The 21,211-nt window shown below is 41.1% G+C and overlaps 3 protein-coding genes across 3 annotated transcripts in view; 2 read left to right on the top strand and 1 right to left on the bottom strand.

Annotated features, from left to right (window-relative positions):
• Positions 1-21,211, top strand: part of LOC140946027 (replication factor C subunit 1-like) — a 34,093-nt gene that overhangs the window by 11,434 nt on the left and 1,448 nt on the right. The window contains exons 11-21 of the mRNA XM_073395094.1: positions 305-563; positions 1,223-1,369; positions 3,321-3,539; positions 4,207-4,292; positions 5,960-6,097; positions 7,196-7,291; positions 7,612-7,710; positions 8,119-8,270; positions 10,860-10,977; positions 19,553-19,698; positions 20,415-20,496. Of these exons, the coding sequence (XP_073251195.1) occupies positions 305-563; positions 1,223-1,369; positions 3,321-3,539; positions 4,207-4,292; positions 5,960-6,097; positions 7,196-7,291; positions 7,612-7,710; positions 8,119-8,270; positions 10,860-10,977; positions 19,553-19,698; positions 20,415-20,496 (1,542 nt within the window). The remainder of the gene's footprint in view (positions 1-304; positions 564-1,222; positions 1,370-3,320; positions 3,540-4,206; positions 4,293-5,959; positions 6,098-7,195; positions 7,292-7,611; positions 7,711-8,118; positions 8,271-10,859; positions 10,978-19,552; positions 19,699-20,414; positions 20,497-21,211) is intronic.
• On the top strand, positions 12,658-14,094 carry LOC140946025 (uncharacterized). The gene has a single exon (XM_073395093.1). The coding sequence runs from the start codon at positions 12,745-12,747 to the stop codon at positions 13,996-13,998; it is 1,254 nt and encodes a 417-aa protein (XP_073251194.1). The 5' UTR covers positions 12,658-12,744; the 3' UTR covers positions 13,999-14,094.
• Positions 14,309-17,171, bottom strand: LOC140946605 (uncharacterized). The gene is made up of 2 exons (XM_073395725.1): positions 16,362-17,171; positions 14,309-16,063 (listed from the first exon to the last, which is right to left on the bottom strand). The coding sequence occupies exons 1-2, from the start codon at positions 16,881-16,883 to the stop codon at positions 14,309-14,311; spliced, it is 2,277 nt and encodes a 758-aa protein (XP_073251826.1). The 5' UTR covers positions 16,884-17,171.

The following is a 21,211-nucleotide window of genomic DNA, read 5'->3' on the forward strand; positions in this document are numbered from 1 at the left end:
CAAACCGTAACCAGCCGCAGCATCGACTAAAATTTATGGTAACAATTACACAATAATTTGCGCAAAAAAAATTAATAAATAAATAAAAACCTGGGTAAAAATGATTATGATTATTATTATTATTATTATTATTATTATTATTATTATTATTATTATTATTACTGTTGTTATTATTATCATCATTATCGTTATTGTTATTGTCATTATCATATTATTGTTACAATTATTATTACTGTTATTATCATTACCATTATCATTATATTATTATTTAATGATAATTATATTATTATTTTTTAAATTCAAGGCCAAGCAGGTAGGTACAACACAATTAGATGAGGATGGGCTATTTGAACTGGTCAAAACACGACCTGGCAAAAAGATCAGCTATGAGCCACCTAGTGTTGAGAAGAAGCCAAAGAAGAGAGCAAAGGCTGAAGTAGTGGAGTCAACAGAGACTTTAAGTCAAGGGAAGGATCCATCAGAGTTAGAGTCATCCCAGATGAGTCAACAATCAACATCATCCCCTGCTACTCAAACACCTTCTGGATCACCATCACTGAATGGTTTGATTTATTCCTTTGACTGTTTTTAAGTGGACATCCTGCAGACTCTCCATAGAGCTGAAAATTGGCCCATATTTGTTTCTAAGGGCTGGGGGGTACTGTAACCTGTGATGAGGCCTAGTTCCTTTCTCAGGGTGTGCAAAAAGTCTGCCGACAGACACCCGATCAGATATTAAATTTGTTGTTTTAACAACTAATAGTAACCTAATAAAGCACAAAGAGTCCAGTTACAAGGTCAATGTAGACTAACGTTCCCCTTTGCTTTTTTCTTTCAAACAGACCTTTGCTCCAAGCTTCCCAAAAAGCTCTTGCACACGTATCTAATATGTTTCCTAAATTTCCCGTCTCTTCCAGACCTATCCCCCCTAAAAGCTAATAGTGACCAATGGTTAGGAAGTGAGGCTGAACATGTGCGTTTAGCTTAGAGATGTGATTGAAGAGAACAACTTTTATAATGAATCAGAGAAAGCCCTTTTAGTTCCTTCCAGCTTGGGGTGCCTGTGGTGTTTTCGAATCATGGACAGATTTTGGAAAAACCTCGTTATACAGTTTTAAAAAGTGCAGCTGAGCAAGAAAAGTCTGCAGGCTCGCTTTAGCTCACCCTTAGTAACACTAACATGTACTGGTTTACATTGCTAACTTTGACTTTTCTTCTTCAGGGGAACCTAGTTTAATGTGGGTTGATAAGTATCGCCCTCGCACAGTAAAACAGATTATCGGCCAGCAAGGTGAAAAGAGTAACATGAGGAAACTAATGAACTGGCTTAGAGACTGGGAAAAAAATAGGAAGAAGCCACCATCTAAATGTAAGTCTCGTTGCTATAAATACCAAGTGATGATTTTTATGATTACAGGGACGTAAGGCCTAGGCCAATCGTCGAACTTTTCATGAGACGAATTAAACTCTAATTTTGGTTTAATTAAATTAAGTTAAGATCACCTGTTGGGTCAGGCGTCGAACCCATCAGCTGAGTCAGATCAGTACTAAATTTTCTCCCGAACGAGGCTAAATTCACTACTTTCACATAGACCATAATACACCTTGTTTACCCCCCTCCCCCCGGAATTTTGCATAACCATTGTTTCCAATTTCTTGAGGGTATTACTGTCGTCCTAAGAGAAAACAATGGTTATGCAAAGTTTTGGGGGTAAACAAGGTGCATTATGGTCTATATGAAAATGGTGAATATACATTTAGTTTAGTTCGTCACATGTGAAGATCGACGTTTGTCCCAGAGACGATCTTGAGACGTTCTATCCGCTGCTTCCAAACTCAATCAGACCAATTTAACTGAGCCAGACGTCGAACTTTTCATGAACTTAACTCCCTAAGTTAGGTTCCTCTCATGAAAAGTTCGACATTTGGTCAAGGCCTTTAAAAGCGACCACCACGACCACGGAAACATGAAAAATTATTCTCGGGATGTATGAGCAAATCAACAGTTCGACACGTGCATCTCGCTTTTGGAACATTTGGTTTTCGTGCGACGTTGTATGGTGGATGTGAACACACAACGGCTAATTTTCCTTTCACTTTCTGAACTTGGATAGAGTCCTTAAGAATCCAACTGCAAGAGAATGAGACTACAATTGTCTTAATGGCCAAAGCTAAATAAATGCGACAGATAACAGTGATGGTACGTGTAGAAGTATTATGATTGTCAGGTTAATAGTGATGACAATGAACAATGGTCGCATGTTGTCAATATGGTTTTGATAATGATGATGATGACGACGATGATACAGGCGATGTCATGAGTGGTGATGATAATAGGGAGCTTAAGAAATAACGACGGCGACGGCTACGAAAACGTCACTCAAAAAGTGAATTCGCGCTGTTTCAAACTTAATCGCACTTATTCCATTTCGTTCAGTTCGTCAAGTGTTGGCAATTTTTTCTGGAATTGAATTCTAAAAGACTGTATCAAAGTTCAGGAAAAGAAAAAGAAAGTCGTTGTCTTGTGTTCCCGTCCTCGACAAAACGTGAAATGAGGCACTTTCACGTTGTAGTCGGGCAACGACGGCTAAGAAATGTACAAAAAGCGTGATGCACGTGCAAAGTTATTGTTTTGCCAATCTAAACCCATTGCTTTTTTGCCCGCGTTCCCGTTGCCGTCGCCGTCGTCGTTTGTTAAGCTCCCTAATGATGTTGACGAAGACGACAACGACGACGATGATGATGATTTTTATTAGTAGTAGTAGTATGATCTGAAGAATTGTATAGATTGAACCAATAATTGTTTTATGATTCATTCAAAATATTTCTCACTTAAAAAAATGCGTACCTCGATCGATGTAAAGTTCCTGTCTTCATTTGCCTGTTCCTCGGCAAATTCACGATATAAAAAGGATGTTTACTATAGCAGATATTCTTCGAATAGCTGTTTTCATCTGTCGAGTTGTATTTTTGTTGTTCTTGCTATGTTTTTTAGGCTATTTAGTTCGGCTATTCTTCGGAAAATGTGTGGGATTTTCCGCCGTTATCTCCAGCTCTACCATAGCATCCCCAGGGGCTTCAAGTCTTACCGTCCCTTTTCCTGTGAATATTCTGTATAATTGACGTCAGTGGTACCAATATTGCTAAACGGGTTTCAAATTTGGTCAACGCTTGCTGGTTATGAAGAATTCATCGGCGGATTTGAGCTAACCAGAAACGGAGAAATAGAGTGAATGAATGAATAATAAAGATTATCACGTCGTTCATCGTAATGCTCCTTCTCTTCAATCTGTTTTTTTTGTTGTTGTTGTTTATTCCAGCCTCGTTCTTTAAAAAGGACCAAGATGGATCCATGCATAAAGCTGCGTTACTCTCTGGCTCACCAGGAGTTGGTAAAACAACAACAGCCACGCTCGTGTGTGAAGAGCTGGGATTCAGCTACGTTGAAATGAATGCAAGTGATACAAGGAACAAGAAGACACTGGAGGAGCACATTTCTCAGTCACTTAGCAACAAAACCATGGATGGTTTTCTACCTGGTAAATAGCCTGTTCACAGACCCTCTATTTTCTCTTCAAAGTCCGTCGAGCGCGCGTGATAAAATAGAAACCGCGGGGGATTTATTGACCGCCAGCGCAAGGGGGTAGTGGTGGAGGAAGAAGAAATTATTTGTTTTTCTTTCTCGCGCAGTCGCGCTCCTCCGCGCTCGTTTTCGCGTGCTCGAAAAGAGTAAAAGGAACAATAAAACAACGTCTGTGTACAGGCTACCTGGTAAAGCCAAGCTAATTATTTTTTTTACCCAACATGCACTGTAGATTTTCCCTTGAGAAATACATTGCACAGTTTAAGGCAACAATCGACGACTGAATTGATTTGAGATACTTTACTCTAAAGATCCTTTCTGATGATTTGCCAACTTAATAAGGGGAAGATAAGGCTTTCTTTCCCCCCCCCCCCCCCCCTTAACTCCATGCAATGTTGTGCCGCTGTTTGAGCTACTTTTAGGAACAACAAACCTCCCACCTTTGAATGGAGGGAAGGGAGAGGGGGGTGGATGTGGAAGAGAGGGGAAATTTAGGAAATATATTGGATGCGGGTGTAAGAGCCTTTTGGGAAATTTGGAGCAAGGTCTGTTTGAAAGAATAAAGCAAAGGGGAACGTTAGTCTACATTGTTCCTTGTAACTGGATTCTTTGTGCTTTATCAGGTCATAAAGCAGATCCCAAGAAGCATGTGCTGATTATGGATGAAGTTGATGGAATGGCAGGCAATGAAGACAGGGGAGGAATGCAAGTAAGGATGATAATCAATTGCAGATAAAAAATGGCGTTCCCATCTGCAGTTAAGGTGATATTATACGAGACGATTCGCAACGACGACTTTTAGCGCAACACAGCGTTGCAACATTGTTTCGAATAGTTACAACATTGTTCCAACATTGCAATGCTGTGTTGCGTTAAAAATCGTCGTTGCGAATCATCCCGTGTAACATCACCTTTAGTCTGCCTAGCTGGAGGAATTTAGCGCACTGAAGTTCTTTTGTTTTGGTGGAGAGCAGCGAGAGAATTGAGATTTTCAGCTGCGGCTCTGTATTCTGATCCCCTTACTTATACATGCCAGTCGTTTGATGGCTGATTAGCGCTAACCCAGGGTTAAATTTTGACCCGGGTCTCTTTTTCTTTTCATCAGAAGCATTTTCTCTATTCTTTTTAGAGTAGCCAATCATAAAACAGTAGAGTAGGCAAGAAGAATTTAACCTAATTTGCTTTTTAAGCTTTCATATATGAATTCAAATTTTGCTCTAACCCTGGGTTATCTTAACCCCGCGGCTTTGAACAACCCGGCCCAGGGGAAACAAACACTGTCCTTTGATCCTTCTTTGTGCAGAGTTCCTTGTTAAGTAAAGAAATGGATTAGCACTTCAGATTACAAGAGTAATGTTTATTAAAAGAGATTAACACCGATTACTGTAATAATGAGTATTCTCCCCAGTAGCCCTCTTACGGTACATTTTCTATAAATATATTCCTGGGTTCTTTTACTTCCTCTTCTAAATGATGTGTAATGGTGAAGGAGACAAGGCTAATGGTTTAAGGTAATTCCCTTGTTTTGCACTGCGCATCACCTATTGCAGATAACATTTGGACATGTAAGGTGACGTTGATTTTCACCGGCCGCCTGAAGAGAGGTAACAAAGGCCCTTTCTGAAATCCAAATGATTTGAATAGCAGTTAAAAACTCGCTTCAATTCCTCCTTTGTTGTGTTTTTTTACTCGTTATGGCTACAGGAAAAACATATTTCAATAAGAAGAAGATCTGGATTGTAGTAGTTGTATTATTTAGATATGAATGACATAAACTCCGCATTTTGGAGTTGCAAGGGAGTATGAGATAATGTTCAAACTGTCTTTGTTTGTTAGCCCAGACAAACAAAGCAAGATAGTTTTTGCTACATGATAAGAATTTTTGACGGTTGTTTAAGTTTGGAACATTTTGCGCGCAACTAGGAAGAAAACACTTAGAATTACATGCAGACACGCTGGGCGAAAACGGGCTCCGGATTACCCCATCGTTTTATAACAGTTTTTCAATGTCCTATATTTGGCTGTCATGTGTGCCAGGTTTGAAAAAATGTGGATAATACATCCTTTTCAAAGGGATTACCTTAACGTCACCTGTCATTGACGCGATCATCTGAATTGAGACAAGGATTTGGTAACAGCGAGCATGATCTTAGCAGTCCTTTAAAGGCCTTTGTTTGTACGGTTGTCCATCTGGGGTTTGAACTTCCTGCCACCCGCGCAAGCCAGCAGATCGACGCTCTTCCAGCATAGTTTCTCGGCGTTGTGGGCTTTCTTGTTTTTAAATTTGTGATGATCACCATAACCTACGAAAATGATACCTATCTAAGTTTGGGATTTAAGGATATCTTTTGACATCTGTTGTTGCATCCTAACCAGGAACTTATTGGACTCATAAAAAACACCAAAATTCCAGTCATCTGTATGTGTAATGACAGAAACAGTCAAAAGATCCGCAGCTTGGCCAACTATTGTTTTGACTTGAGGTTCCAAAGGCCTCGGGTAGAACAGATTAAGGTAAGTGTTGTCCGGCATTATTCAGTCTTTTATTTTAAAGAAATTTGACTTTTTTTTCTCATGACGATGTAAACGCATCACCTTCTTACATGCCCATTCCATTTGTTTGTCGGGTAACCAATACAGTGGAGCTCCGCTCTACGGATGATCGTGAGGTTTCTTTAGGATGAACTTGTTACGGTAACAGATGAGGAATAGACCTTAATCACGATACCCGCCATCTTTGCACGCGCTTTAGGATTGATGGGATAAAAGCAATGTCACGTGGTATTTTAGGGGGCAAACAAGTGTTAAAATTTGCTAATTAGAGTAGTCGCGGTCGAGTTTGATTGTCCCCTCAAAACTATAAGGCAATATTAAATTTGAAAAATGTACAGTTCAAGTTTCGACAAGTCATTATTGCTTGCTGTAAGGACATCTACGGTCGCTACTGCATTAAAAGAAATAGCGATCACTTCCACCGATAATCTGCTATTATCGTCTTGAAGATAAAAAGGTCTTCATCCTCTGTTGTCTAAAATAAACAAAAACAACCGTGATTCCTTGTATTGACAGATTATCACTTGTTTACGCCTGAGAAACCACCTGACATTGCTTTTAACCCATCAGCCCTTATGCACGTGCAAAGATGGCGGGTATCGTGAATAAGGTCTGTTGAACAACGTTTTCTAGTAAAATGCTACGTGGTGTCCTTGAAGTTTTTTCTGAGAGCCCGCTTTATACGGACACCCGGATAATACAGACACTGTGGCGTGTCCCACTGGTAACCGTATTGACCGGGTTCCACTAATAGCTCTTGGGAAGATCCGTAGATAGGCTATACTTTCTAAAAGTCTCTCTTGGTTTGGTCATCAGTCGGGAGAGAAAACAGACTTTCCTCGAGTGAAGCGCGCCATTTTGTTTCTGTTCTTTTTTGTTGTTTCGACCCGATCTTAGTATAGGGCGTTGACTTGTCGCGCTTGTGCTCAGTAGCATTAACCAACAATCAGAGAGCGTTATGTTGGGAAAAGAATTGTCCTGCTTGTTTCGAGTTATCGGGAGTCGACTTTATCAGTTAAAGTACAGTAGATATAGTGTTTTCTTTTTCTTGTTCACTAGGGAGCTATGATGAGCATCGCTTTCAAGGAAGGACTCAAGATTCCTCCCCAGGCCATGGAGCAAATTATTCTTGGAGCCAACCAGGATGTCAGACAGGTTAGCTAAACAAACTTTTTTTGTTTTGTTTTGAGGTGGGGGATGGATGGAGGGGGGGGAGGGGTAGGAAGAAATCTAAATTTATTGTTCACGTGTAGGTCCATGTATTGTCGTTGCAAATTAATCTTGAGATGGGAGAAGTGATTTCAGTTCTTTGAAATCTGTCACTTGGATCTCTCTCTTTTTTTAAAATATATTCCAAATTGAAAATTTCGTTGGTGGCTCTTATATTTGTTGTTGTTCTTTTTTTGCGCCTGTATTTTCTTTTACTTTATTTCATTCAGGCTCTTTGTTGATTGATTTTTTTTCCTGTTTGACAGGTTCTTCACAATATGTCCATGTGGACTGCCAAGGAAAAGAGCCTTAACTACGATCAAGCAAAAGCAGAAGCTGCAAGGGCCCAAAAAGATATTAAAATGGTAAACCAATTTATTCAAACTACTGTATTTCAATTTACCGAGTATGTTATCACTACCTTAGTGAAGTGGACAGACCGCTTCCTGAATATTTTTATGATTAAAGTGGACACTGTTGGCCATATTTTTCTCCGTGGCACTAATATAGAGTAGAGTAGTAACATAATTTTACGTAAACTGCCGTAAATCAGTAGTTTTTATTTGATTGTAATATGTTTTGCAAAGTTTTAAACGAATATTGAGCATACGTGACAGCTCTGTTATGTAAGTAAGCGATTACTGTCTCTAAACCAGTATTTTCCGTGTTGAAATTTGGACGCATATAAATTTTACGGGTTTCAGCCATTTTTTCTGCAAAATATAAACTGCTGAGGTATAATAGCCGTTCCCTAAACACAGTTTTTTTTGTAGGGTGCTTTTGATGCCGTAAGAAAACTTCTCTCAGGAAATGAGAGTTCGAAGATGAACCTGATTGAAAAATCAGACATGTTCTTTTGTGATTACTCCATGATGCCACTCTTTGTGCAGGAAAACTATGCACTGGTTGACCCTGGACAGTCGCGGTAAGTTTATAACAAGTTTTAAAATCTTCTAAGAAATACCCACTCTGTATTTTTTTTTGCCCCGTTAGTCGGTCCTTAACCGATCCGGCTTAAAGTAGGACGTAGTTTTGCAGAGCTCCGGCACAAAAGTAGAACAGAAAATAGGGTGGAACCCCGTTAATACGGTCACCAATGGGCCAAAAAAATTGGCCGTATTAACAAGGGTTGTTTTACAAGAAACTGTATGGCGGTTTTTGCTAGGCAGCCAAAAAGAGTGGCCGTAATAACGAGGTGACCGTATTACCGAGGTGGCCTTAAGGCGGTTTTTCACTGTAGTGTTCCATGTGTGAACAAAGGCTCACCCCACGTAAGGGAATCCAAGACAGTCTTGGATTCTGGATTCCACGCCGTGGATTCCAGATTCTTTGTCAGTGGAACTTGGATTCTGGATTCTAATCGTCAGTGGGATTCTGGATTCCTTCAGCTGTATTCCGGATTCCAAATCCCAGGATTCTGTATTCCACCGGCACCAGATGAGATTGCCGTATTCCAGATTCCAGATTCCGAGATCCTTTTTATAGGGCGAAAAGGCCTAGCCGATATAGTTCCTATGACGGCTTATCGTGAGAACATGGCCAAACGCTTGATCTAAGGTTTTTATACCTACAAGAAAATAAATAACATTTTCTTAAAGTTTGAGGAGGACTCGGAAAAAAAATCCGAGTCCCAGATGGGATTTGAACCCACGACCCTCCGTGATCTAGTCGGATGCTCTAACCACTTGAGCTACTGGAGACTCTATGGTGAGCAAGGGCCAATTTGTGGGTCTCGACTGGAACCGCATCACGCGGCTACACAGCCAAGTAATGATAGGCACACAAGAAGTGAAGAACTCACTAACAGCATCGCGCTGTCACCTTAAAGCATATCAAAGATGCGGCCAACCAACCTCCAAAGTGAGTATATTGAAGATGAAACAACAACAACATGATATTAATTTGAGGAGGACTCGGAAAAAAAATCCGAGTCCCAGATGGTATTTGAACCCACGACCCTCCGTGATCTAGTCGGATGCTCTAACCACTTGAGCTACTGGAGACTCTATGGTGAGCAAGGGCCAATTTTAAATTGGCCCTTGCTTATTTATTATAATGGATGCCAAAAATCATAGAAATCGGTTAAATCTTTCATTCTGAAAAACGCAAATCAAAAACATAACCAACACGCATATAAATAGGTTCGGACCACCTTAAGCTCCCTAAAGGTTGATTTCCACTGTCGCATAATTTTTTCGTGCGAACGCACGCAAAATTTACGCACTTAAATAAATAAAGGCAATGTATGAAAGGTCACGCGTAAAGGTAAAAGTTGAACCTAACTCAACTTTTACGTTTATGCATCAGTCAATTCCAGCTGCGCCCGCATCCCCGCTGATCCCCCGGGAATTAGCTTTTTTTTTTTGGCCTTGGATGGCAATTTCCCGGGGGTGGGGACTCTTGAACTGTCAAATTCCCCGTGGTGGGTACGAAAACAGCGGGCAAATGCCCCGTCCTCCGTCAACACTGCAGCATTTTTCATTGATCGCACAGTCGAGTAGTGCCATTTTAAGCATTTTAATGTTCGATTTCTTTTTTCAATTAACGTCTCCCTTCCAATCCTTTGTAATGGTGCTATTCTAATTAAGACTTCACGCCACGACGACACCAGTTTATGGTTTTAGTATTGTTATAAAATTATTGACATTAAAATTTAACTTAACTGTTATGAATAGTTTCATAAACCTCTATAAATATGAAAGGATGTTTTTTAAATAATATCAACAGAAATTTGATTCAATAACCAAAAAAAACGTTGATTCACATCGATAGCTCCCAATTTCGGTATGTACTTCTGGTTTGATAAGCAATGAAGACATGCATGCATAAAATCGAGAACATGCCTTTGCAAATCTCTTCATTTTTTTTCCCGTCCTTGACAGATGAGCCAATCTTCTTGTTTTTCCACTAAAACCCTCTGTGTAGTTATATTCTAATAGGAAACCGCGTGCGTGTCAAAATCTCGGGGTTGGCAAATGCCTAGCCTGTTCCAGGCTCCGAGAAAGTCGGGTCCGCTGAATTGAGAAAGCGCAAACACGAAAATAAACCGGGAGGAAACTGGGGAGAGCACTATCTGAGAGCCTGGAACAGGCCAGCAATGCCCGACCCCGAGGCAGCGCAAAATTCACAAATGCCACACCCCCCGGACTTACAAGGCGGCAAATGCCCCGCAATAGCCCGGGCGGGGCGGGGGGGCGCTGGGCGAAGCTGCAATTGACTGATACATTACGCGTTACCTTTCATACATTGCCTCTATTTCTGAATTCGAATTTCGCACTAACCCTGGGTTATCGTAAGCCAACTTTGAACAACTGGGCACGTGATTTAGAGAAATATAGTAGATCAAACGGAAACAACGCGATGGAAAGGCTTGAACGCGGACCTGTAGATTCAAAGTTCAAGGTGTTAACCGCTCGGTCACAACGCCTCACCCCCTTAGTTAAGTGGGCAATTTATTGGATATCGCTTAATTTTTTCGCATCTGATACATATTACTTCCCTGTGTTTTATTTAGTGGTGATTTAAAGAAGACGCTGTCTCTACTAAGCAAGACTGCTGACTCCATCTGTGATGGAGATTCGGTTGAAAAGCTTATCAGACAGAATGGACATTGGTCTATGTTGCCGATGCAGGTACGAGTCAGAAGAAGTTTTAACGAATCTTTCAGATCTGCAGTGAATTTATATGGTAATTTTTGCTGGAAGTAGAAGTATTAGAATGAACCGTACATCCTGTGTAGCCAGCAGAAGTTGACTCTCGTTATTTTCATCACCATCGTCATCGTCATCGTCGCCACCATCATCATCATCATCATCATCATATACATTCCCCAAAAGTAATGATAGCAACATTTCAGGTTAAAACACCGTAGTTTTCAATTGAATTTTTGTCCTTAATATTGCCAGGCAGTTTTTTACATGAGGAAACTTTCAAAGTTTGATTTTAAGTGACGCGACACGAGGAAACATGTGTTTTTCAAAAACGTAGTGTTCCGCGCGTTTTTGCTTTTTGTTCCTTTAATGGCTTTAGGAACAACCTAGGAACGCACAATATAGGAACTTTATTTGCACAATAGGAACAACGGTCGGCAAATTTCGGAACAATCTGGTCCGTTAGCAGCAAATTGGAACACAAAGTTCCTTTTCATTTCAGTCAGAAGGAACAACTGGTTCCTCTTTGCTCTTTTCAGAAACAAAAGGTCCTCTTTCAACAGTTCCGATTTCCCTTCATGTTCCTTTCGAAGTGATTGGGGAACAAATGTTCCCAATCTAATTTCTCACTCTACACAGTAAGGAACAAATTGTTCCTATTTACTGGCATATCCACTGCTGTTCGGAACACCTTGTTCCCTTTCGGTTCAAATTGTTCCTATTCATGCCCAACAGGAACGGAATTGTTCCTAATCGAGGTGGTTTTTTGTTCCTCAAAATGAGTGTTATGTTCCGCGTATAAATGGGAACAGGTTCCGAATTTGTGACAAAGGAACTAGCGTTCCATTTTGCGCAAAGTGTAAAAAGGAATAAGGAACAATAGTTCCTATTTATCGTACGCTATCTGAAACTACTGTCCATCACCTCGGCTATACAAATTTATCAAAACATATATCCTTCAACAATCAAGTTAAGTACGAGACTTGCCCGCTACATGTTCAATCGCGTTCGGGCTTGCCCGCGCAAGTTCAGGCTTGTGTCTTTGTTCCTTTTGATTAATTGTGTACCAAATACGGACAAGAAAACAATGGGGCAAGGGGCAAGAATGACCAAGTGTGGGCAGAGATGGGCTAACAAATATCTCATTGGCGAATAGGATGATCTCTTGGGGACCCTTTTGCTAGTATAAGCGCGTGCATACTTTAGAACGATATCGATTTCAAGCTAATCCTTAAGATGAACAAACGAGTCAAGGATGTCAACTGGTCAAAGTTAGCAAATGCTTCGCCTAAACCAAAGAGACTTCACTTAGAAGAGGATGATTGTGATGGTCTTTTTCACTGCCCAGTGCAAATTTGTAACCACGATGGATTCACTACGCAAAGAGGCTGTAGAAAACACGTAAAGAACAAGCACAGTTGGTACTATTACTTCGACGAGAAGCCGAACAGTGCTCAAATGGAATCGTTTCATAATCAATCCAAGAAACTTGAAGCCAACGATCGGACGATTCCACGTGCAACGAGAGCAATTGCCTCATTCGACTTGAAAAACAACATTGCTAAGAGTTTTTTCACATGGCTAACTGGCAGCGGCGGGGGTTGTAAAAGCGATCGACAAGCACAGCAAATTGTCAGCAGGTGTTTAAAGTTTCTCAAATTCTGTTGCGAAGACGAAGAGGAACTCACATTTGGTATTGTTGATTTTAGCCTATGTTCACCGAATCTCCTATTTAAATTCGTTGATACGATGCAGGATGAGTGGAAACTCGGACACGCGGGACGCATAGGTTACTTGGACGCCATTGCAGAATTAGCGGATTTCAGAAAAGTAAATGGCGCATCAGAAACAGTATGGAGAGGCCTGTCCACAGCCGAAATGTACTTAAAAAGGGTGCGAAAAACCGTCTCAAAGATGATGAGGTTGCAATGGACCAGCGAACTCGATATTGACGCTTTAGAAGCCAAGGGACACTGGGCCACCATGGAAGAGCTTTTAGAGGTGGTGGGGCGTTACTTGCCGCGCTACGAGAGCGTGCTTAAAACATGCAGGGATAAACCAGATACTGTTTCCCCACTGGAATTATCGTTTGCTACCAAATTTCTGGCCGTCTATTTGTTTATCAAGGTTAAAGGCTCACGTCCGATGACGTACCAATATCTAACCGTAGAAATGGTCGACAAAGCTAAGACTAACGGCGGATTCATAGACCAAAAACAATTCAAGACAGCTGGAAAGTATGGTTTTGATTCGCTTTTCCTGACAGACACCAGTATGCAAGTCCTGGAAGGCTACATCAACCACATTCGCCCACTTCTCAAGCCTAATTGTGATTATGTTTTAGTCACGAGAAATGGTCGACAGCATAACAAGCTAGGAGAAGCAATGAGTAAATTGGTGTTCGATGCAACAGGCAAGTATGTTCACCCAACTCGCTACCGCCAAGTAGTGGAGACGGCAAGCTCTAGAACTCTTAGCAGCAGCGCGCAAGATGCGATCTCCGAGGACCAGAAACACAGCTCTGTTGTGGCAAGAGTTCACGATCAAAAACGGCGATCTCGCGAAGTCGCCAGCAAAGCGCATGCATTTTTGGAAAGACTACAGGGCGAGAGGGGATCAGAGCTAGAGATGGACGTACGCTCCATGCTTTCTGAGAATTCAAGTTCTTCACAAGAACAAGATGTTGGCAAAACCGATACGTCTTCTAATGACGAAGAAGACGTAATTACAGATACAACACGCGAGCCTCTAGTAGGAGTGCCAAAATTAAGGCGCGAAAATGCGTTCAGAGTGACCGAAACAAGCACGCGACGAAAGAGTTTAATGTTCACTCCCGAGGAAGACAAATTTCTCAAAGCTGGACTTAAACGGTACGGATTTGGGCAATGGAAAGCGATTCTAACAGACCCCGACTTTCAGTTCCAAAAGGGAAGAACGGCTAACTCTCTTCTGAGCCGAGCCGCTAGAAGATTTGGATCATATTCAAAATCGACGGAGCGTTGACAAGGTCCTACTTAACGAACGAACTCAAGGGCATGTAGCTATCTTAAATTCTTGAACTCAAATAAATGAATTATTGCAAACTTTAGCCCTACGTAAAATGCGAAAACAAATATAGAAAGAGGAGATAATGTAAGCTAAATCCATGACGTCAATATTTATTTAATGACTGAATTCCTCGGCATGACCATGCCATCATGGTATTTGAAACTGACAACAAAGCATTAATAATACAAGTGTTCCGGGCGTAAAGGCCTTCAAATTAGTTTAACTTAGTATATCTTAAATTGCATGTCGGGCACCTAAGTTGATCCTACTTTTTTACACGTTTCTGCGAACTCAAAAAGCTAGTCACCCGCTTCTGTCCCTCGGTTGTTTGGCTTCTCGAGAGTTTTGCTCGCTTCGAAGGTCTGTTGTCAGGTGAGGGTACTCGCCTCAGTAATGGTGAAGAGCCTGTGCAAATGCTTTCATCAAATGAGGGCTCGTAACAAGGTGTCTTCGGTGTAATGAACATGTCCTCGCTCTCCGATTCGACGACCTCCTGGCTCGTAGGTGGAGTAAACATCGTCTGGTGCGTGTCCTCAGGCGGGTCGTAAGATGGTGTCTTTGGCGTATTACCATCGTCGTTTGCAGCCGTTGGTCTAGACATGTTTTGGTTGCTACCTTCGACGATAACCGGTAAGGGTGAGTACACATCTCTGACGGAACTCGCGTACCTAGGATCCACTAATCCACGTTTCACACAGATTTCTTTCCTTTTTTCCACGGCCATCTGCAGGCGAAGGGTACCTTGTTTTTCGTGAAATGCGCGGAGTTTCTCACAATCAATCTCCAAAAGACTCGTCAGCGTTGCACTCATGTCGGGGTCTGTGCCTCTCTCTAAACGCATATTGTTCTCAGCCATTTCTTTTTCTATTTCTAACAGCCACGGATTAGAGAATGCTTTTTTAACTTTCTCCTGTTCATCTCTTTCCCTTTGCTTTTCGAGACGTTCTGCCCTATCATTCAAGGCCTGTTGTTCTCTGCGGGCGAGGTCGGTTGGTAGTGGCTCGTCGGGATGCGTAATCAGTCGATCTGCCTGCGATTTGCTGGTCACTCCCAAATTTACTAGATATCGTCGTCGTCCGGCGATTTGACGATCTTGGATGGCTTTGTGCTCTGTTTGAGCGTTTCGCAGGAGCATGCTCAGCTGTCTGTGCCGAAACCCACCCGGCATCGCCTTTTCGAGCTCATGGCGAAGCTTGTTTATGTGGTTGTTATCTTCATTTTCATCGGAACTGTCGCTTTCGGCTCCACTCTCCTCTTCATCCGTGAGTGAGATTTCACCGCCCTCCGTGTTGCACTCGGGGGCGTTCTCGTCCAGTAGGGAAACGGACAAAATTCTCTGAATGTCTTCACTTTCTAAACCGTCCTCACGATCTCCTAAAGTCCTTCCAGTCTGTGCGGTAGTGGAGTTTGTAGCAACCATCTTTTGGGCCCATACGATGCAGCCCATTGCATGTTCTCGCAGCCACTGGTTGGCCTCCGGGTTAACTTGCGGCAAGCTTCTGAAGAAGTACTTGTGAAGTCTTCGGTTCATCGCGTCATTGTGGGCCTCGCCAAAGTCCATCTCTTGTTGGCATGTAATGTACATACTTGCACGGCAGTGGAACCCCTGGGCCTTCTTCCATTTTACATCGTGGGATGTAAAACCGCCTTGACAAATTATCTTCCAGTCATCGATGTCGAGCAGGTTGTTGTATGCCTCGTCGAGAAAGATAACTTCCGTGGAGCTGTCAATCATCGACTTGTTAAAGCTCTTCTGTTTGGTCACGCGAGCAATTCGGCTTAACGGCACAATTTGAAACACTGGGCTGAACAGGCTCGTTTTGCCGCTGTCAGAAGCTCCGATGGCACATGGCACAGGTCGCTTATGTTCTTTATCTCTGAATAGCGCGAGGAAATCAGCGCAAAACTGTTGTATTTGCCCTTCAGGTAGGCTATTGGTTAGAATTTGCTCGAAGTATTTAGGATCGGGCTCTTGGAGGCTGTCATAGTGGACATACGCTCTTGGTGATGTGATACCTCGCTGTAGAAAACAGAAAAAAAAAAGAACTGTTAAAACATACAAACATGTAATGAATAGGTAAAACAAGTAGAAACCTTTACCCGCCAACCAACTTGGAGTAGTCCTAGATTAGGTAACTCGAAACTGAATAGCACTTGATTTGACATATTCCAAGGTTAATTATGTTGTATAGTAATAGAAAAACGACTTTTCTATTGAACAGATACATTGTCATTTTAGCCAGCAGATAAATTGTAGCCAAGGAAATTGTGATAACGGAATTAAAACAACCTTTACTGATGAAAACGTATGCTCTCACCTCTGATTCTGGGATCACTCCTTGTACAAAAGCTCCTTCAGAGAAAGACCAAAACCAGCCATTCTGCACTTCAACCAAGTTTCGATCTATGTTAAGTTGGCCAATCAGGGAACTTTCTGGCTCACTCAGAAGTGGTAGAACTCGTTGAAAATGTTGGACAAGCCTGTCTTTGAAGCACTCGTTCTCCATAAGATTTAACAGAAATGACTTCATGGAGCAAAGGAACTTGAAAGTAAACTGTGATTCTGCAACTTTCTTGTACACATCTCCCCGGTAGACACTAAACTGAAGCTTTTTCATTGCGGCATGGATGTCGTTACAAAGAACTGTTAGTGGGCAAGACAATGGCTTATGTGGTGTACACGGTATTTCTACGCCCGGGGTGCTGCTTTCGTTTTCATGGAGACCAAAACAATCGATTTTCAAACCAGCGCGGCGCAATTCTCGGATAGATGTAGTCATCATCGGTTTAAATTCTTCCCTAAGCACTCGCACACGAACCACATTTTCTGTCGACAACATTTCTTGAGACTGTTCTTCATCACTAATATCTATTTCGTCTTGAAGGGCGCTGTCAATAAAGAATAAAAAACAGACAAGGTTACTATCTCAGAATAAATTTTTGAGTAGCGCATCAAAGTTTGAATTAACGCTCTTTTTCGTGTTGAAATTCCCAGATGGTCTAAATCGCACTTAATTAGCCACTTGCACCCTTGCATATTGTTACTTATTTGAGTCAAGACAGTTAATTAGAGACATTGCTTGACAACGAGAAGATGGCAACAATAAGGGTGGACTTCTAGGTGTTGATTTCTTTGGTTAACTATAGCCTTTACTATAACAGTTTTGCATTGAGTATACTAACCTGAGACAATGCTGATAAGAAGCCTCCACAAAATTCATCAGGCAAGGATTCTTGTGATCTTTTAAAACTTGGCAGAGTTGGTTTAAGTCGTGAGAATTTTTTTTCCTTGATGCCCTGGAAAGATAGAACTCGAGGCCGCATTTCCCAAGAGCACGTTGAATTTTCATGGGATTAACAGCTGAACCATTTTGAGTTTGGCAAGCCACCCAATACGAAATTGCTGGGAAAACTTGCTTTCCAGGCGTTGAAATTTGAGAGGGGTTTATGGCAGATTCTTCGTTAGACTCGTCGATTTCTCGTCCTTCATCTGATGTTGTTGATTTTTTCTTTTTGCTGTCAAGCTTTGAGGTGCTTATTGCCGAAAAGAAAAAGCAAACCTCGCTCAGTTTCGACAATTCCAAATCACATTCATCTCGCTTTTCGCAGATCCAATTCCAGGCTTGTTGAATTTCTTCATCGCTTACTCTCCAAACACACTTAAATGCTACAACAGAACACGTTTTCTCAATTGCTGCTACTATGTGACACTCCACTTTATCTCTTATAACTTTGCTGTTTAGCTGCGAACAAGGCTTGCTCATCTTGACTAGCCAACGAAGTCGAGTAAAAGCGTTTTTTCAAGGCCTCTTGGCCATGTTATATCTAGCACAATACTTAGGGGGATAGAACAAGTCTGTGCCATTGGCTGGATTAGCTGACTGAAAGTGCGAGCATAAATTAACCTCAGTCTGACTAAATTATTCAGTCCAAATACGCCTCACACGCGATAACCGGTATTCCCTTCACACACGAAAAACATTAGCAAACTACCTGTGGAACTAAATCTTAACGGTACTTGTTAAAATTATTCTTGCTTTTGGTGCCTAAAAAGAGATAAGCGGAAACCAAGGGTATGATCTGAAGACAAAAAACAAGGATCTTGAAATCAGTATCAGATGTTAAAGTGTACAGAGATTTAAGCGTAAACTACGGATATGGTCTGAATATTAATATCAAGGATCTTGAAATTGCTTTTTAATGTTAAAGTGTACAGCGAGATAAGCGTAAACTACGGATATGGTCTGAATATTAATATCAAGGATCTTGAAATTGCTTTTTAATGTTAAAGTGTTTAGCGAGTTAAGCGTAATCTACGGGTTTGGTCTGAATTTAATTAACAACAAAAACAAGAATAATATAAAATAATAATAAATAATAATAATAATTATAATAATTTATTTTATTATTATTATTATTGTTTTATTTATAATTATTATTTTTTAGATTTTCATTGTCTTTTTTTTTTTAATTAAGTTAATTAATTCAGTCCATCCCCGTATATCACGCTTATCTCGCTGTACACTTTGACATCAAAAAGCAATTTCAGGATCCTTGTTGATAGTATTCAGACCATACCCGCAGTTTACGGTTAAATCACTGTACCCTTCAACATCAGATACTGATTTCAAGATGCATGCTATTAGTATTCAGGCCATATCCGTTGTTTACGTTTATATCGCTTTTCACTGTAACATCAGTAAGCAATTTCTTGACCTGTCTCTTTAGTATTCAGGCTATTCCCGTGTTTTTCGCTTATCCTGCAATAAACTCTGGGATCGAAGAAGTCTTCAGTAACCCATGCTTCTCACTTTTCCGATGCAAACAATGCAACAAATAGAAGTATTAGTCTAGCAGCAGTAGTAGTAGTAGTAGTAGTAGTTGTTGTTGTTGTTGTTGTTGCCGTTGTTGTTGTTACTCTTAATTTGTCGCAAAATCATTGGAAAAATGAGAGAAATTGGTAGTGTGGGAATTTCTCTTGTTAGACCAAGTGAATAGCGTGTTTAGCGTGAACAGAGTGTTTGCTTTTCCTAGGCTTCTTTTACTTTAAGGAGGGAAAGAGAAAAGGGAACTAAAATTTTGGGGAATGATCAGCAGCAGCAGCATCATCATCATCATCATCATCATCATCATCATCATTTATTCATCATCATCATCATCATCATCATCATCATCATCATTTATCATCATCATCATTCATTTATCTTCTAGAACTGAGACATTTTTGAAACTATTATTTTTCATTTTTATTCCTTGATTACACGAGTTTGTTGCCCAAGGCAAATGTGAAAGTTTTGCAGAAAGGATTTCATTTAAATGAACATGAGTTTTTCAACAATCTTACTCAACCATACGTGACTTGAGTACTGAGTCTGTAACGAAAACATAAACGTCCTCTAATTTCGTACAAAGTTTCTCAACACCTTTTGAAGCATTTTATTGAGAATTTGTTAATTTCAGAGGTCCAGTTTTAGAAGAAGCTTATTGTAGTGGTGATTTCAATTTCTAGGCCATGATGTCTTGCGTGATCCCGTCAGATCTTATCAGTGGTGGCATTGGGCAGAGAATTGAGTTTCCCCAGTGGCTTGGTAAACATTCCAAACGTGGCAGACTAGACCGCATTCTACAGGAACTGCAGAGTCACATGAGATTAAAGTAAGGAAAACAAACTGTTCAAACGTTTAACCGTGAAAAGAGAAAGTTCAGAATAGCTCGAAATGCGGCAATCAATCTTGTCCCTTTTTTGGCGTCAAACACACAAAACCTTGCAACGTGCATGCATGATCAGAAGGTCCCTTCTCCTCCGGAGAACTTGGCAGTGGCGTATACAGGGGAGGGGTCCGTTCCTTCCCCCCCCCCCTTATTTTTAGACGAAACTGAGGCCCGAAGGGCCGAAAATATCTTTTTTCAAACAACCCTCCCCCTCCCCCTTATCTCAGGGTCTGGATGACCGGGCCCGAATTATCTGTAGGTCTGGATCTGCCACTGCTTTGAGTCGCCTGTATCAGTGAGTGAAAGGAAAAAACATCATTATCATGCATGCCTGTTTATCATTGCCAGGGAAAAGGACATACACTGTGCTTGCGCGAGTTCAACAAAGTTAAGAGACGAGCTCCTATGACTTCAAAATCAAATATTGCGACGATTTCGACTCGCAGTTTGAGCGATTAAAAAAAACTCTTCAAAACATAGCAATGTCTCACAACAAGACTGATCAGCGAATCTGTCGCTTGAGTTTTTAGCTTAAAAGCTGACTTGTCATTGCAGATTTCCTTAGAAACACAAGCATATTGTAACTTAAATTGTTGCTTTTTAGTGGTGTTTTGTCCTTTAGTTTTTCTCTGATAAATTGTCCACCCCTTTCCAAATAGTACCTCTTCAAGTAAGCTGTCCATGGCATTAGATTACGTCCCCCATCTTAGGAAAGTTCTAACAACGCCTCTTATGGCACAGGTATGGACAATTTTTGATCTTGCTTTAACGTTTTAGAATCTCTGTAAAAGGAGAGTAAACTTTATTCATACCCATCGCTAAAAGGCTCTTCAGTTAGTTCTGTGAGCAGCATTCTGCTTTGCCAAGCAAGCCAAAAAGACGTATTTGGGTCAACATGCTATTCGAATAATGGCAGAGTATCGTCCTAATTATTAGCAAAGAGAATTACGGCTTCGCCTAGAATGTAGACTGTTCAGTCCCCTATTCTTCCGTAAGACCGTCGAGATCGAAAACTTTGCGTTACGGGCGACCATCTTGCATAAGTGTCAAAACTACTTAGGGGGCGGGGAACGGTTTGGGAGGGGGCGAGAATTTTTTTTTTTTGTCTCACCTCCCTCCCCCTAGAGCTATAATCCCCGACACCCGCCCCCTCGGTACGTTTGAAAATCAAGATGGCGGCCATTAACGGTAAGACGCGCTGTATCTCGACGATCTCACTGAAAAACAGGGGACTGTGAACAGTCTGCCTAGAATGACATGAATGAGACTAAACTTTCAGAAATGCAAAATAGCAGGGACTGGTTTTTCTTTTATACTATATGTTATAATCTTCTGAAAAAACAAAAACAAACAAACAAAATAAAACAGTCCTCTTACATTGTCCCTTTAAATATATGAATCTAGTGCTGTAATTTCCGAACATCTCAAGAGCGCGAGAGCCTTTTATTGGCGTCAA

The sequence above is a fragment of the Porites lutea genome, chromosome 8, assembly GCF_958299795.1.
Source record: "Porites lutea chromosome 8, jaPorLute2.1, whole genome shotgun sequence".
Taxonomy (NCBI): Eukaryota; Metazoa; Cnidaria; class Anthozoa; order Scleractinia; family Poritidae; genus Porites; species Porites lutea.